Source organism: Erpetoichthys calabaricus, chromosome 4, assembly GCF_900747795.2.
Source record: "Erpetoichthys calabaricus chromosome 4, fErpCal1.3, whole genome shotgun sequence".
Classification (NCBI taxonomy): Eukaryota; Metazoa; Chordata; class Cladistia; order Polypteriformes; family Polypteridae; genus Erpetoichthys; species Erpetoichthys calabaricus.
Window position 1 is genome coordinate 136,046,823 of NC_041397.2, and position 17,043 is coordinate 136,063,865.

General features: G+C 38.1%; 1 protein-coding gene across 3 annotated transcripts in view; it reads left to right on the top strand.

Annotated features, from left to right (window-relative positions):
* The window catches only part of cdkl5 (cyclin-dependent kinase-like 5), a 520,592-nt gene that overhangs the window by 377,416 nt on the left and 126,133 nt on the right, over positions 1–17,043 (top strand). For all 3 annotated transcript variants that reach the window (XM_028799820.2, XM_028799821.2, XM_051927101.1), the window contains one exon: positions 2,619–2,664. In XM_028799820.2, the coding sequence (XP_028655653.2) occupies positions 2,619–2,664 (46 nt within the window). The remainder of the gene's footprint in view (positions 1–2,618; positions 2,665–17,043) is intronic.

Here is a 17,043-nt window from a genome sequence, read left to right on the forward strand (position 1 = left end):
GGCATGGCCCTGGCTTTCTTTTTTGGTTTCAAAACACAAGTAGCTTATTGCATCGGGTCTGGCAGACCATAATCAAGACTAATCAAAGGCAGCTACTGTGTTAAGTCTCTGTTGGCAACTGCTCATCAGTGGATCTTGTTGGCATTAGACTGCAGGCTGCCAAGAAGTGAGTGAAGTTAAAAAAAGACAAAAGTAAATTATGTGAAATTGGGCAATAGTTCTGAGTTGGCATTAAGAAAAGGCTACTTAAGAAGCAAATTCTGTTTTTATTTGCTTTAACAGTGATAGTTGTTGCTGACTCTGAGCAGATATTTCGTCAGCGATACCAGAATGTTGAAAGTGAAATGTCTCTTATGTAATTTTGATTACAGATTAATTTATAAATTCTAATCTGAAGTTACTTTGGTGGCTTACAAAATAAATGTTCTCAGTAGTTAATATTAACTAGAAGGGATTCTTCCACTAGTGTCTTAAACTAAAATACAACAGGTGGTTGCCGACATCTGTCACGACTGGGTGATTTAGAGAAGTTAACACTTATGTAACTGGTACTTCTAAAATCATGTTGTCACAGAGCCATGTCTTAGTGTTTGTTTGGTTTCCTTTCCTCTGTAATAATCCACTGAAGATTTACAAACACTAACGCAACTTACAATAACATTCTGCAAATTGGTTAACCGTGATCATAATCGCTGGTGGGCCAGAGCCTGTCCTGGCAACTCATGGCAGGAACAAAGCTTGACAGGTTGCCAGTCGACCACAGGGTCAATTTGGGATTGCAAGTCAACCTATTTGCACGTCTTTGAGATGTTGGAGGAAAACTGAAGTACCCAGAAGAAATCCCATGTACCCAGAAGGAAATGCCATGCACACATGAGCAGAATGTGCAAACTCCACGCAAACAATGGCCAGGCGTGGGATTAAAACTCGGGACACTGAATCCATTAAGCATCATCACACTAAATGTAATGCACCCAAGCTTGTCTCATTTATAAATCTTGAAAATAGGTTATAAGTTACTGAATTAATTTTGAAAGTGGATATGAACTTGTTCTTATTTTCTCAAGTTTAATTTTCATGTATTCAAATGTATTTCAATAATTACTTTTTTCATTTGATTTAGTTTTAAAAAGTACTTTCAAAGTACTTATACACTCTTGTTGATGCCAGTTTTGACTTTGTTAATTATTTAAATTTTATCTTTGCATTGTATGGTCCTAATTTTATCCGTCTTTCTATGTTAAAAAGTTCATTTTATGATCTGTCTATCTCTATCTATATATCGGTCTATGTGTTTAAATATTTTTTAATTTTTATTCATGGTGTGAATGCCTCATGATAATATGATACAAGGCAGTCCATTTCAAGAAACCTATGTCCTTACGGTTTATAATGAATTGACTGTGCTCATATTATAAGCTTATAAATAAGTATGTTCTCACAGGTGGCGCAGTGGTAGTGCTGCTGCTTTGCAGTAAGGAGATTGTGGGTTCGCTTCCCAGTTCCTCCCTGTGTGGATAGTGCTTTGAGTACTGAGAAAAGCGGTATATAAATCTAATGAATTATTTATTATTACAAAGTTATAATGTATGACAATAAATGGTGAACAAAAAAGAATAATGAATTATAACCTTCTTGTGAATAAATTAAACAAGACACTGCTTCCTGCAGAGATGCACTTGTTTTTTAAGTAACATATAGTAGTCTGAATCACTCACCCATTTCTCATCCGTCATAATAGCTGGAAGTTCTTTCCTTACACCTGAAGACATTCTAAGGATAAAAAGCTCCATTACTGATGATGCGTACACCTCTTAAGTCTTTGTTATATTCCCTTAAATTGTGATAATGTGCTGTTCGGTTCTGTAGATCACAGCTTAACAGGTTGTTTGTCCACCACAGAGCCAGCGCCTGTGTTTCTTCCATTCAGTAAGTTCACACAGCAGAGGTGAGTTCAAGTTCTGGACCTATCAGCAAGCAAAAAAGATCCATCCATCCATTTTCCAACCCGCTGAATCCGAACACAGGGTCACGGGGGTCTGCTGGAGCCAATCCCAGCCAACACAGGGCAGGAGCCAATCCCGGGCAGGGTGCCATCCCACCACAGGACACACACAAACACACCCACACACCAAGGCCAATTTAGAATTGCCAATCCACCTAACCCGTATGTCTTTGGACTATGGGAGGAAACCCACGCAGACACGGGGAGAACATGCAAACTCCACGCAGGGAGGACCCGGGAAGTGAACCCAGGTCCCCAGGTCTCCCTACTGCAAGGCAGCAGCACTACCCACTGCGCCACCGTGCCGCCCAAGCAAAAAAGAACAAAATAATAATAATGACAAGTGTGCACTTTCTTAGCTAGCCTGTGCTATTTCGTAGTTGTTACACATTCTCAAACAGAAAGGAAAATCAAACTGATTTGCACAGGGAGCAGTGTGTGTATGTGTGTGTGTGTGTGTGTGTGTGTTTTTAATCTCATGTTTCTGGTTGTGCCTTCACAGTATGAAATCTGCAGTTTAGTAATAAACTGCATGACTATAAGATTTCAAGGATACTGCCTTTTTTAAGTCATCAAATTGATTACAATAAGATTGTATTCTGTTTTGTTTTAGGAGACAAATGAAATTGTGGCAATTAAGAAGTTTAAGGACAGTGAAGGTAAGATACCGTAGTTTCCATTTTCTAAACAGAATTCTGTCTTGTCTAAAGGTATCAGACAGTGCATGTTTCTCGCATATTTTGTTTTCTTACGTACCTTTATATCGGAAGAGGAGTCTTAAGTTATGGTTCTTATGTTGTGTTTTGTGGTTAATCATGACATTAGTTGTACAAATGAATGTTAAGACACTAAATCTGTTTGTACATCTCGTATCCAGTATCTGGCTTGAGGGGGACTGTTACAAAAGTGGGAAATGTGTTCCTCAATACGACATTGCTTAATATTAAGAAAAAAACTTTTGTACTGATTTAAAATTTATTTCTATTTTTTTGTAGTTTGCTGATTATATTTTAGTTTTCTTTTTTAATTTAGAGTTTAGTTTAGTTCTGTAAAAAAAATTGTATACCAACAGAAGACGTTTTCTGTTAAGGGACTGGTTAACAATGATAATATACAGGTATTGTGGCATAGTTGTTTATTGCTTTAATCAGTTCTCCTGTAACTTTCCAAATGTAAGACAGTTTTTGACAGGACAGCGTTTGAGCATACCAAGCAAAGAAAGCCAGGCTATTTTGTTAAGCTTGTAGTGTCAATTCATAAAAAATTGTTAAACATTTCCCATTTACTTTTATGCTGATTTTGTTAATGAAAAGCTTTTGAGTGGTAGAGCTGTGGCAGAGAGAGAGTCAGCTGTTGTAGTCACACTTATTCACTCTTTCATTATTTGCCAGAGTAAGACATCACAGCTCATTGTTTATGATTGTTAATTCATGTAAAAACCAACCTTTTGGTCATCTGGAAAAGACAAAGTGGTTATCATTTTCAAAAAAGCATTTAGTATGTTACCTGCAAAAAAACAGAAATGAAGAATCTAATTAACTGAACAAGGGAATCCTTTCTACATGTGCATGGTGCCTAGCAACACATTGTACACGAAGCCACGTAGCTCACTTGGTCGGGCTGAGTCAGTGCTAGGAACTGAGAAGGTGTAAGTGCAGTTCTAATTTGGTCATGTCACTAAATTTTTGTTTCAACTCATTTTCTTAATTAGAAGTCAGTTATTGCTACTGAATCTAGTATTGCTCAAGAGACAATTTTTGTACTTTAGTTAACTTGCTTGTTAAGAATGACAACTTGTAATTGCTTAATTTAGTCATAAACAGCTGGATTCTCTGTTTTTAATTGCTTCTTGTTTTCTTAACCAACTACCAATTATCAATGAGATGCAAATGACAAAGCAATGAGCAGTTCACTATCTAATCTGGTCCTATAATAAAAGAAAACAAATTGACAACTAATCTGTTCCAGGCCATAAATCATTTGAATGATCTCCTCAGAAAGAAAAATTGAAGATTATAAAAATGATCTGAGTGGCTGAATGAAAACACTAACAAGCCATAAAATTAGATAACAAATTTTATAATCAGCAAGGATTGTCTTTTAATCATGCAATTTGGTTGGAAAATTAACCTGCAGCCTTCCAGTACCACTCTTGAGCACCCTGTGTTAATATAAGCAATGCAACATGCAGGATGGTCTTTGTCAGTTACTTTCAAAGACATAATAACAAATATAACTTCAAGGTGATTGATTCATTTGAAAGCTTAGTGATTACAGTTTTATGCAGTCGTGCATATATGCTTTGGGATGATAAATCATTATTGGAAGGTAAGATTTTTCTGAATTAAAAATATGTTCCATTTTTTCTGTAGAATGTTTTGTGAAATTCTCATGGTTAAAACATTTTTTCTGTGTTAACTGGTGTATGCTATGGCCCTAATATTTTAGGCAATCTTGCAATATTTAGGCAAAACCTATTTTACTCTGTTTTCACCTGCCTTGGTTCTATTTGTTCTTTTTTATGAATTCTTCAATACAATCTGTAATTATTTTTTTGTTAAAACAGAGTTTAATAGTTTCCCTGTCCTCCATTCTGGACATTTTGTAAACTTATTATTTAAAATTTTTAGCCACATTTTTGACTTGAGTTTGGGGCTAGCCTTCCTGAATTGGTGGCGAGGCCTGCACCACTTTTTGACATACCTCAAAAAACAATTCTTAATGCATACTCCCCAACATTCAAGTTACCCAGAAGATGAGTTACCAATGTAATTTTTTATCAGGGCACAAGATACCCTATGCTTGCTCACACTCCACCATGACTTTCAGCCTCCTGGGTAGGGGTGGGCGGTATGACCAAAATTCTATATCACGGTATTTTTCAAAATTATCCCGGTTTCACGGTATTCAACGGTATTTTTTTCCCCATGCATGAGTGGATGTTAACCACATTTTCCACTGCAATTACTGGCTAAGAATAACCTATTCCACTGTCAAGAGCACTGTACATTGTACAAAAAAAAAACATTTTAATGTGCACACAAGTATTAATACAGGTTTGCATGGCCCCATAAAGTGATAGTTTTCAAGGGGGTGGCACTAATGAAGAGAAGGAATCACGTTGCATGACAGATGCAGTCAAAATATAGAACCTTTTTATTGAAAAAATTTTGCAAAAACTTAAACTATAATTTTGACAACATATTTTCAACCATCCAAAGAGGCATTTAGACTTAGTAAAATATCCAGAAGTGCTTGTCAAAAGTTGTATTGCACTGAACATGTCTTAGAAAAGGAATAAATAGTAAATATTTTTTGTAAACCAACTACACTTTCTGTTAATGTTAACAATCTCTGTCCACTGACACGTTAAAGTGACTTTTTAAACAACTTCACCATCATTAAATTGCATAATATTTAAACTAATAAATAATAACAATAAAATAAATAATAGTATTATTACTGATAGTTGCACTATTACTTCAAGCCCAGATGCATTACACAGTATTCACCAAATAAAATAAAACAAGTGCAACTTGGTGATGACATCTTTACCAACTAAACCATCATTTAGGCAAACTGCATTAATACGGACTGCAACTTGCATTTATAATGCTATTTGTGGTATAGCCCTACGGAATCATATTAGGGACATGGTGAAGAAAAAAAAATACGGACACAGGGAAGAAAAAAACAAACTATATGTCGAGAATAAAGTCGACATTTCCACTTTATTCTCGCCGTTTATGTCGAGATTAAAGTCGACATTTCCACTTTATTCCCATAGTTTACTTCATAATTAAAGTAGAATGTCGTAAACTAAACTTTTTCCTAAAATCAATGTTTAATTTACTAGATTTTGTCAAACCCCGTCATAAGTTAATGTAGTACATTAAATGCTTTGTGTTAAGTGTTCCCCGACCCAGTTGTTAATCACTATGCTTCTTAAATTGACTTCCTCCGCACTGAGGAGATAGCGATCACCACACAGAATCCATTCACTTCATTATATTCTTGTTTTCTGAAAATTTAGAATGCTAAGATAAATACTTGATATCATTTTCATGATGAAATGCATTAAAGCAGGTATTAAACATGCACGGTAGTGAGATGGTAGTGCTGCTCCCTCGCAGTAAGGGGTCCCCAGGTGTATGTTCAGTGTAGAAAACTTTATGGCAGGTGTGATGAGGCTCCAAAAAACTGGATGAATGAATGGGTATCACACAGGTTTAACTTAAATATTGTGTAAATGTTGGGTTTGTGATCTGGTGGTCGGAGACACGAACACAGAATTCAATGCATGTTCTTCTGAGCGGGCTTTCTTTATTGCACGCGTGCTGTCTCTATCTGACGTACCAAAACCCCAATTCCTATCCTTCCTTTTTCTTTCTCCACAGAACCAATCACCACACAATAAACATCTTTGTGAAATTAAAACTAGTTATAAACTTAGCACACGGAGTGTTCAGAACTTTAAAAATATCTTCGTTATACATGTTTAATTATGCCATCCATTCAGGGTTGCGCCCATCCCTGAACGAGTCGCCAGCACATCGCAGGGTGAATACGAGCAAAACATACACTAGCAGGGTCAATATAGCATAACAAAACCCCACATCCTACATGACTTTGAAAGGAAACTGAAGCACGCCGAGTAAACCCACCAGAAAAACATGCAAATGCAAGGCAGGGTACATCCGAGACACCCTTGCTGTGAGGCAGCAGTGCAACCTCCACGCCGCCGTGCCCCCACATGATTAATGCATGCTTTAATGCATTTCATCATGAAAATTATATCAAGTATTTATCTTAGCATTCTAAATGTTCAGAGAGCAGGAATATCATGAAGTGAATGTATTCTGTGTGGCGATTGCTGCTGGTGCCTCCTCTTAGTACAAGAGGAAGTCAGTTTAAGAAGCTCGGGAAACACTTAACACAAAGCATTTAATGTGCTATATAACTTATGACGGGGTTTGAGAAAATCTACTAAATTAAATATTCATTTTATGATGAAGTTTAGTTTACGATGTTCTACTTTAATGACAAATTTCGAGAATAAAGTCAACATGTCGACTTTATTCTCGTCATAAGCGTCGAGATTAAAGTAGAAATGTCGAGAATAAAGTCAACATGTTATCACACTATTATACAGTACCCAGGTAAATTACACTGTATTGAAAACAAGTAAAACAAGTACAACTTGGCTTGCAGTATTATCCAGTACTATAGAAACAGTATTTACACATTTGAACATAATGGTCCACATCCGACCTTTTAAAACCAAAGTATCTCCAGGAAACGGACGTTATTCCTTTTTTTCAGCAAAAGTTCTTTTGTGTCATTATGTTCAACTTTATCGTCAGCTTCAGTTTCGGAATGTTCTCTGTCCATTTTCACAGCGCAATACCTACACTACCACTACCTATTTAGTGGAGTAGCAGTGAAAAAGAGCCCCTGTGCAACAAATCTGTGTTTAGCGGTGTAGCAGTGAAAAAGGTCCCCACTTCAATAGTTTCCCGCTGAGCCACGTTCCGAATGTCGTTTAGGCAATTTAAACCGGTGTTGCGGTATAAGAAAAATCCTTATCATAAAAAAAATAAAAAACGTTTTTTGGTATGAACCGTTATACCACCCAGCACTACTCCTGGGTATCTTCTAGTTTGTAACAGAGGTAGTTTACTTACAGACTGAGAAACAGGCAAAAAAATGTAAAGTACAAAACAGTGAGTTCTTTATTACAATGAAACAATCAATAATATAAACAATCAACTTCCTAGTAGAAAAAATATTTACAACAAAGACTCCTTTCTTTTATTCAGGAAACTGCTCATAAAAAAGGGTATTGAGGAAAACTCTGTACGAAATCAACATAAACACACTGATTACCCAAAATGACCCTATTACGCCATTCTAGGGTTTTTTGCCTCTCTCCCACGGCACACTCCTCATTCCCTTCTTATCTACAGAGGTCAAGTCCCTTCCCCCCAAGTTCGACTGTCTGCACTGGCATGCATCCACATTCTCACAAGTATCTATCTATCTATCCATCTATCTCCGTTAAGTATCTACAACTTTCCTCAACCCATCTCTCTTACCTATACACCTTCCCACAATAATACCTTCTTTCATAGCTTAGGTGTTTGCTTGTCCAGTATGCAAATCCATGCCATTGAATCTATCTGTTTCATATTTTGGTTAGATTACCCATTTATATGAGGAAAAACTGTAGACTGTAATTTGCTCTAGAATTTAGTCTGTGCTTTTCCCAGGCAGCTAAGGGTACCCCTCCTAAAAAGTAGCTGTATACACCGATTAGCCCCAGTATTAAAACTACTGAAAAGTTAAGTGAATTACATTAATTATCTTGTAACATTGATACCTGTCAAGGGGTGGGATATACAGTATTAGGTAGCAAGTAAACAGTCAGCTGTTTAAAGTGATGAGTTGGAAGAAGGAAAAATGGGCAAGTGTAGGGATCTAAGTGACTTTGACACGGCCAAATTGTAATGGCTAGATGACTGGATCAGATCATCTGCAAAATGGAAGGTCTTAGTACCTACCAAAAGTGGTCCAAGGAAGGACAACCAGTGAACTAGTGAACTGGCTAGCACATCTGGTCCTATCCCACAAAACATCTACTGTAGCACAAATTGCTAAAGAATGCAATGCTGGCCATGAGAGAAAGATGTCAGAACACACAGTACGCTGCAGCTTTCTGTGTATGGGGCTGCGTAGCCACAAAATACTTATACCAAACATGCTTACACTCTGTCTACCACCAAAACTGCCTACAATGGCATATGAGCACGAGAACAGGACCATGGAACAATGCAAGACAGTGCCCTGGCCTGAATAATGTTTTCTTTTAGATCATGTGGCTAGCCGAGTGTGTGTGCACTGGGGCTAGATGGGGGGAACCTGGGGAATAGATGGCAGCAGAATGCAAGACAAACTGACAGAGGCATGTGATGCTCTGGGCAATGTTCTACAGGCAAACCTTGTGTCCTGACATACATGTGGGTGTCACTTTGACAAGTACCACCTGCCTAAAGATTGTTGCAGACCACGTTCAACCCTTCATAGCAATGGTATTACTTGATTGCAGTGACCTGTTTCAGTAGGACAATGCTCTCTGCCACAATGCAAAAATTGTTTAGGAATGGTTTGAGGGACATAACGAAGAGCTCAAGGTCTTGACTTGGCCTCCTAATTCCACAGATCTCAGTCTGATTGAGCTATGAAATGCATTGAAAAAACAAGTCCATTTCTTGGAGGCTCCACTTTGCAACTTGCAGGACTTCAAAAATCTACTGCTAACATCTTGGTACCAGATACCACCGGACACCATCAGAGGTCTTGTGGAGTCCAAACCTTGATGTGTCAGCTGTTTTGGTGGCATGAGGGGAATCCACACAATATTTGGCAGGTGGTTTTAATGTTGTAGCTGATCACTGTATACATACTATATACGAGGTGAGACACAAAAATAACCGGACTGGGCTTGGGGCTTTCCTGGAAAACCGTCTGGAGGTCGGCCGAATGTGAATCATAGAACTATATCCCCTCCTAAAATCCGCCGACCTGCTAGGTATATCCTGTGAATAGCCCAGTCAGTATTTGCACAACAATTGCTACACGAGTTGCTGCTATAATGTCGGAGGGAAAAAATTGAACAGTGAATCAACATCAAATTTCTCACAAAATCGAATAAAATGGCCACAGAAACTTATGAAATGATAAAAACAGTATATGGTGATAAAAATTTATCTCGCACATAAGTTTTTGAGTGCCACATACGTTTCAAGGAAGGACAAGAAAATGTGGAAGACGTTCAACTCCCAGGTCGTTCATGCTCGTCCTGGACGGATGAAAACATCAAAACGGTGAATCAGATTGTTTTTCCATAAAGCAGTTTTTGACTGACAAAAACATTCCTGTCTTTGATCATCTTCCCTATTCGCCCGATTTAGCTCCCTGTGATTTTTACTTGTTCCCGAAAATGTGACCTGAAGGAAACACATTTTTCTTCAATGGATAAAGTGAAGACAGAAACGGCAAGCCTGTTGAAGCGCCTCAAGCAAGAAGACTTCCAGCACTATTTCAGTCAATGGAAGATATGTATGGAGTGATGTAGAGATTGGGAGGGGGGTATATAGAAGGTGACAATGTTTAGAATGCTGTAATTCATCAATGAATATATATTTTTTTACAAATCCGGTTATTTTTGTGTCTCGCCTCGTAAGTTTATATAGGCCATACAAGGTTCTAATACTGCAAATGGTGCATATGCTGTCATTGAAATATTTGTCACCAAGCCAGTGTGAAATATATAAATAGATATACAGTATATAAAATGTTAAGGTTTATGTCTGTCTGTCATGCAATTACTTGCAAGGGGCTAGAACCTTGATCTTGTTCTTAATCGAAAGCTTATGATGTGATCTGCACTGATGAAGGAAAAAATGTTGACCCTCCTCAAAGTTAACCTTGAGTTACGTCAATCTCATGGCTAACTGCTGAAGAGGGTCACGTGGCAGAAAGGAAAAAACAGCAGTGACATCTGCTGAGCATGAAGTACATTGCTGAGGCTGCTCATATGAAGACGAAGCTACTTTGACATTTGTGTCAAATACAGGGAACAGAATGTACATGTGACAAACACAGACAAATGCCTGCACAAACTGAACCCGAGCTCCTTTTCATGCTACACATCCTGATGGCCTTACAAATAGCTTCAGTGGCGACACAAAGTTCCAAACACAGGAGGAGCTTCAATGACACAAAATATGCCTGAATATAGAGCCATGGAGAAGCTGGCTGATATATGACCAATGCCAGACTTTCTCCACAGTACAGAATGCAAGAATAATGGCAGCAAAGAGAAGTATGGTCACAAATGGGAAAATCGTCAAATGCTTACAACTTCCACCCATAAGCAGATTTTGCCTTTCCACCCTTACATCATTACTTTGTTGAGGAGCACTACTTTCCAAAGTTAGATAGATGATGAAGCTCATTGCGGGGTAGTACTTGTTCATGCTGAAAGCAAAAGAATGTGTGGCCAAAATGGAAGTATTCAGCTTGCTCTATGTAAACCAGATTTATTTGAGGTCCACGTGTTTCCTAGTGTGTGTATATGATCACTGTCAGTTTGTTATTTAAGCCTCAGAAAGGAATTTAATTTCTTTTATTGTCAACTAGCCATATATATTTAATAATATTAATGGAAATATATTGTTAAAATCCTTTAATGTGAATCAGTTTGTAATTGCTTTATTTTAAAGTAGTCTGTGTTATGTTTGTGTAATATGTAAATTGTAAATTTGTAGCTGGTTTTTCACCTGTAAACTTCGCACAAATTTCTTGATCCTACTCTCAGTGAAGAGTGATATACAAAAATAATTTGAATTGAAATTGAATTTTGGCCTTTTTAATCAACAGTAAGTAAGCCTTCTTTTTTAGCAATTTCCAAATTACTTAGTGTTCCATTAATGGGTTTCTGACCTATTCATAAGTGAAAAGATAAAAAAATATAAAAATATTGTGAGCATTTGGTACGGTTTTTCTGTGTAATTTATTCCTCCCTAACTGTTCCTAATACACACACCTCCTCCTTAACAGTTCTTTTGCTGCCATAACCAAAAAGTTATTTTACATTTATGTTGCTTCAAATTTTCCTATTTTCTTATCCACCATGCTTTGAAGTATACCTTTAAATCTAGTCCATTGCACCTCAAGTGTCCCCATTGCTAAACATTTGTACCATCTCATTTCTTTTGGATCTCCTCATTTTAGCTAAACAATGCCTTATTAAAATTAAATCTGCAGGCACTTACTCCTGTTAGAGTTTTCACATACTATCCTAAGAAACAATGCCAGATTATGTTTATTAACTCCTGTTGTTGTGGTATATATTTCAGAGTAATTAAGATCTCCCCATTAAGGTGACTTTTAAACTTAATTTTCTAAACTTGCTCATTTTTTGTTTTTTGCATTTTTTTTGGGAGCAGGAGTTCTATGTGGCCATGCTTGCAGCTTTCTCATGTGTATAGTATGTAAACATCTTTAGGCCATTTTACAGCTGTTTCATAACCTAACACACATACCTTTGGGACACGAAAGGAAAATAGATACATTGAAGAAAGTTTCTTTCTGGTTTTAAGTTTAAAGAGGATCAAATTTTATTAATGTTATGCAGCAGTTTGTTCTTCATGATTACTACTATTCTATGGCACCGTTGTCGTGATGTGACGGTCCTTTGCTGGGGGCATGGTTCTGGAGGTCATATACACAATGCTTTAAAAGCCTTTGCTGCATGTCTTGTGGCTTTCAGGATTGTGGATATGCACTAAAGAGATATCCGGTTGTTTTTGTAAGTTACCTGTCATTTTTGCTAGGCTCATCTTCAGTTTTGGCTAATATTTTGGTTTTGGTCATTGTTCTTTTGACTAATGCTATTGTGCTTAGTTTTTGCACATCTGCTGATCCTTTTCTCTTTTGTCCTTTTGTCCTGGCACCTACTTTTCTGCTGGCAGAACATTAGCCACCTCTTTGTGTTTTCTTCACATGAGTAAAAATAATGGGAGCACAAGGGTATTGTAAAAAGCACAGGCAGGTATCCACTTACGTACCCCAAGAGAAGATACTCAGAGGAAGACAAGGAAATAAAATGCTGAATGCTGCTGCTGAATGATAACCAGCCATATCAGCCACCATTTCTTTCTCAAACAAACAAAACCACATTACATCACATACCAAAGAGAGAAGATGAACTTTATTCGATATTAATGCAAAACATGAAAAATAACAAAGCAATTCTTGAACAGGGAAGTGATTGTATTCAAAATATATAAATCAACTGCTGACATGCTTTCAAAAAAAGTTTGAAACCCTGGGGCATCTTTTGGTCTTCCTAGCGGCCATCCCAATCTCGTTTATGTTCTCCTCAAATTGTTTTCTGGAAATACAATAGCATGGAATTGTTTGGAAATTAAGCAGTATATGATTGACTGTCAACTGTTGATTTATATATTTTGAATACAATTCCCTCAGACTGTCACCACAGCTATGTTTTGTCCTCAGTCCCAACGTATACAATCACTATCTTTCTTCTCTCTTTGGTATCTGCTGCTGAATGATGACAGAAAATTGTTTGCGTCTATACCTGGATTACTTTTCAACTCTACGTTGTGCCAATGTCCTGTAGTCCTGTAATTAAAAAAAGGAGTTTTGATATTGAATGAATAAATAAATTGTTTCAAGTTAAAGAAAGTAAAGTGTTTATGGGCAGCATCACTGTAGACATGCAGTCAGCTGCCTTAACTGCCTTTCAAATCCAATTCCCATCTTCTTCCTCATCAGCTATTTCTTTTAGCTACACTTTCAATCAGATGGGCTATGATTTGATCTTCAGTACTTAGGCACACTAACATTATCAAACATGCAAAAAGAAATCAAAACTGATCAGTATTTTGCAATTGAAAAGACAGGGGAGACAACATTTGGAGTGGACTTCAACTGGTTTTAGATTAAGATTTAAAGTAGCTGGTCTGTCTGAACTGTGTTAAAAGAGCCCTGGCCTTAACCAAACTGTGTTTTTGAGAGGTGTATTTCCTGCTATAAGTAGCATTAAGCAAGCAAATATAAGGAATTGTGCTGAACTAGTTTTGTGGCTGGTTAAGGCTTTGTGCAGATTGTTCAATACTGAGTTGACACTGTTGCAAAGTACAGTAGATTTGTTTTTCATTAAAAATAGAATTCCTCTTTAAAATAACAGTAGCAGATAGGAGTATTGAGGAGTAATGAGATTAAAAAATAACAAACCCGCTCACAGCTCTGATGTACATATGACAAGATATGGAGTATTCTCAAAGAATGGGTGTGAGGACTCTAAACAAAGACTGGGAAGTAGGTCGGCATCTTGACTAACCTGCCCAGAGGAGGCTCACTTAAACTCAGCCAGGCCCCAAAGACTACCTGTTGGCTTCAAAAATGGGCCCCAAAAGTAGGAAGCTGGCAAAACAACAAAATGCCCACAATTCTAACACAAAGCCATAAAAGAAGGAGGATAGCCATCAGCCCCTGGCTTGTAGATAAAAGGGCAACTAAGGATATTTATAAAGTTCATTTGAAATTGAAAAAAATGCCACAAAAGGCTCAAAAGCATAGGAAATACAAGTGTTGCATATTCCCCATTGTAATGACACAATACATTTAAGGGCTCATTTATACTTCACGCTCAGAATGCATACGCGCTAGCATCATGGCCGCCACGCGCTCTGAGCGTTCATTTGATGCATCCTCTGAGCAGGTCCTCAGAAATTAACGTGACGCGTGCGCGAGTTGCAGTATCAGCAAAAAGTGGGGGGCTAAAAGTTGGAATGTGACGTCAGAGTCTCTGTTTACTATCTACATGTGACAGAAAGCCGCTTTGCGGATCCTACGAGAATGGATTTGCGTGCTTCGATATTTGATAAATGGTTCAATGTGGTGAAGCAAAATGCTGACATACAGATGTATTCGTGGTGCTTTTATACTCGAGCGTCGCATATTCCCAATCATAATGACACGATACGTTTTAAAATTTTTCACATACTGTGCCTTCTTTTTTTCTAGGGCTTCCTCTGCTCCTGACAGCAGCGAATCGCCAGCAATACATCGTCACTCCGCGCACATTAAATGTATGATATTCCAACTCTCTGCACATTTAGAATCCTTAGATTTATACTTGATATCACTTTCATGATGAAAAGCATTAAAGTATGTATATTACATTTTACAGATAAATCGGTAATTTCGTTTAAATAATGAATAATGTTAATAGGACTGAGTGGTGGCTCTGAGGCTAGGGATCTGCACTGGCAATCGGAAGATTGCCGGTTTGAATCCTGTAAATGCCAAAAGGGACTCTGCTCTGTTGGGCCCTTCAGCAAGGCCCTTAACCTGCAATTGCTGAGCGCTTTGAGTAGTGGGAAAAGCGCTATATAAATGCAAAGAATTATTTTTATTATAATTACACACATGGGGTGACACAGTGGTGGAGCGTTAGCGCTGTTGTCTTGCAGGGAGTCATGTCGCTGGTATTCCCTGCCTGGAGTTTACACGTTTTCCTGCTGGGTTTCCTCAGTGTGCTCCAGTTTCCTTCCAAAGATATGCAGATTTGTGAATTTGGTGCCTCTAAAATGACGCTAATGTATGTGTGTGCTTGTATTCACCTTGTGATGAGCCGAGGCATCTTCCAGGGATTATTTCTCACTCGTGCCCAATGCTTGCTGGAATGGACACATCCCTGGATTTAATCAATAAACATCCTTTTCAGAGATATTGCGGTAAGGTGTCTTCGGAATTTAATGGATGTTCTAGGCAATTCACAACACAGAGAAGCGGAACATGTTCTCACCGTGATAATATCTCGCACTGCCACCTGGCTGATTCCTCCAGATTTACATAAAGTATGCGCGCAAGTATAGACACTTCAACGCTTGCGTAGCAGGAGCGTCCAGCTGCAGCATACGTTGCGTCGTGTGAAGTATAACTCTGGCCTAAAGGTCTCACATACTATCTTCTGTGTTGCTGTCTTTTTTTTTCCACCTTTGCAACAGCATCAGAATGTGAAGAATTGTTATCTTTAACATCTTTCTTCCCTCAACTCACAACACAGCTTTCCAGTTTTCTCACCTTGATGATTTCTTACACTGCCTCCTGGTGGAATCCTCCACATTTACTTAACTCTTTGAGGGCTGAATATTTTTTCCAAAAAACTCAGTTTTCTGAAAAGCACACAATGCATTGGTTTCACACATAAATCAACATAAAACATCTGTTGCTATGTGCTCTGGTAGCAGTGACTGCGCAGGGGTGGCTTGATGGCCAGGAGGAATGCATGGCGGGCCGTCTACCTGTCTGTCTTGGCATAGCAGGTGGGCGACAACAGTGGCAGTCACAGTGTGATGCAATATGGTTTGTACTTCTTGTCATCAAAATTTATGGTCATCCTAGGTGAACACTGCCGTAAGCATATCAGCTACTCGAACATGTTCAGCACCACGATCATCTGGGGACCGATAGGCTGATGGTGGTACCTCACTTTCGTTTTTGATATCCATCTCCAGATCACTTGCATCAAACTCAGAGTCTGATTCAGCGATAATATGTATTTTGCTCTGCACATTTGCTTTAGTCTTTCCAGATGTTGATGCCATTTCAGAGGATGTTTGCTCTTCACTACTCATGCATGCGCAGGGAATCGAGTTCAAATCAACAAAGCTTTGTAACTTTCCTTTAAGCAAAGAGAGTCGAATTAAAAAGTAAGGACGAGTTTTGTCGCAGTTTACAGCTGATTACCGTCCTCTACCCCTGAATTCCAACAAAAGTCAACATCAGCCCTGAAAGAGTTGCACACGTGCAAGTATAGGTGGTACACTGCTTGCATAGCAGCAGTGTCCTTAAGCGCATGTGTCGCGTAGCATTAAGCATATCCCCAGCCTAACAGAATGTTAGGTTACATAGCAGGATGTGTAGAGTACAAGTACAAGGAGATTATACTTAGGCTTTATAGCATAATACTGAAACCTCTTCTGGAGTTTTGTGTACAGCTTTGACCTTCACATTACAAAAAAGACACTAGAGAAGCCTGACAAGTCTTAATTCCAGGACTGGGAGGTTTGAGCTACAAGCAAAGATTAAAGGAGTAGAATGGTTTCAGTTTAAGAAAATGGAGATTAAGTGGTGACATAAGTGACATTTTCTTGAATTATGAAAAGGAATTAATACAATGGATCCAGGCATTTTTTTTTTAAATTGAGTTAACACATTTGGAAATGTGTTAAGGGTAAATTATGCACAAACATTAACGTGTTTCCTCACATAGAGAACCAATGACATATGGAATAATTTACCATGTAGTGGCCTAGACAGTTGTACTTCAGGGACCTTCAAAACTCAACCTGATGTTATTTCGGAAAAACTAGGTAAATAGGATTTGCTGTCCTTGTTAGGCTGACTGGTGTGTTCTAATATTTTTTTTTTAATGTTCCATT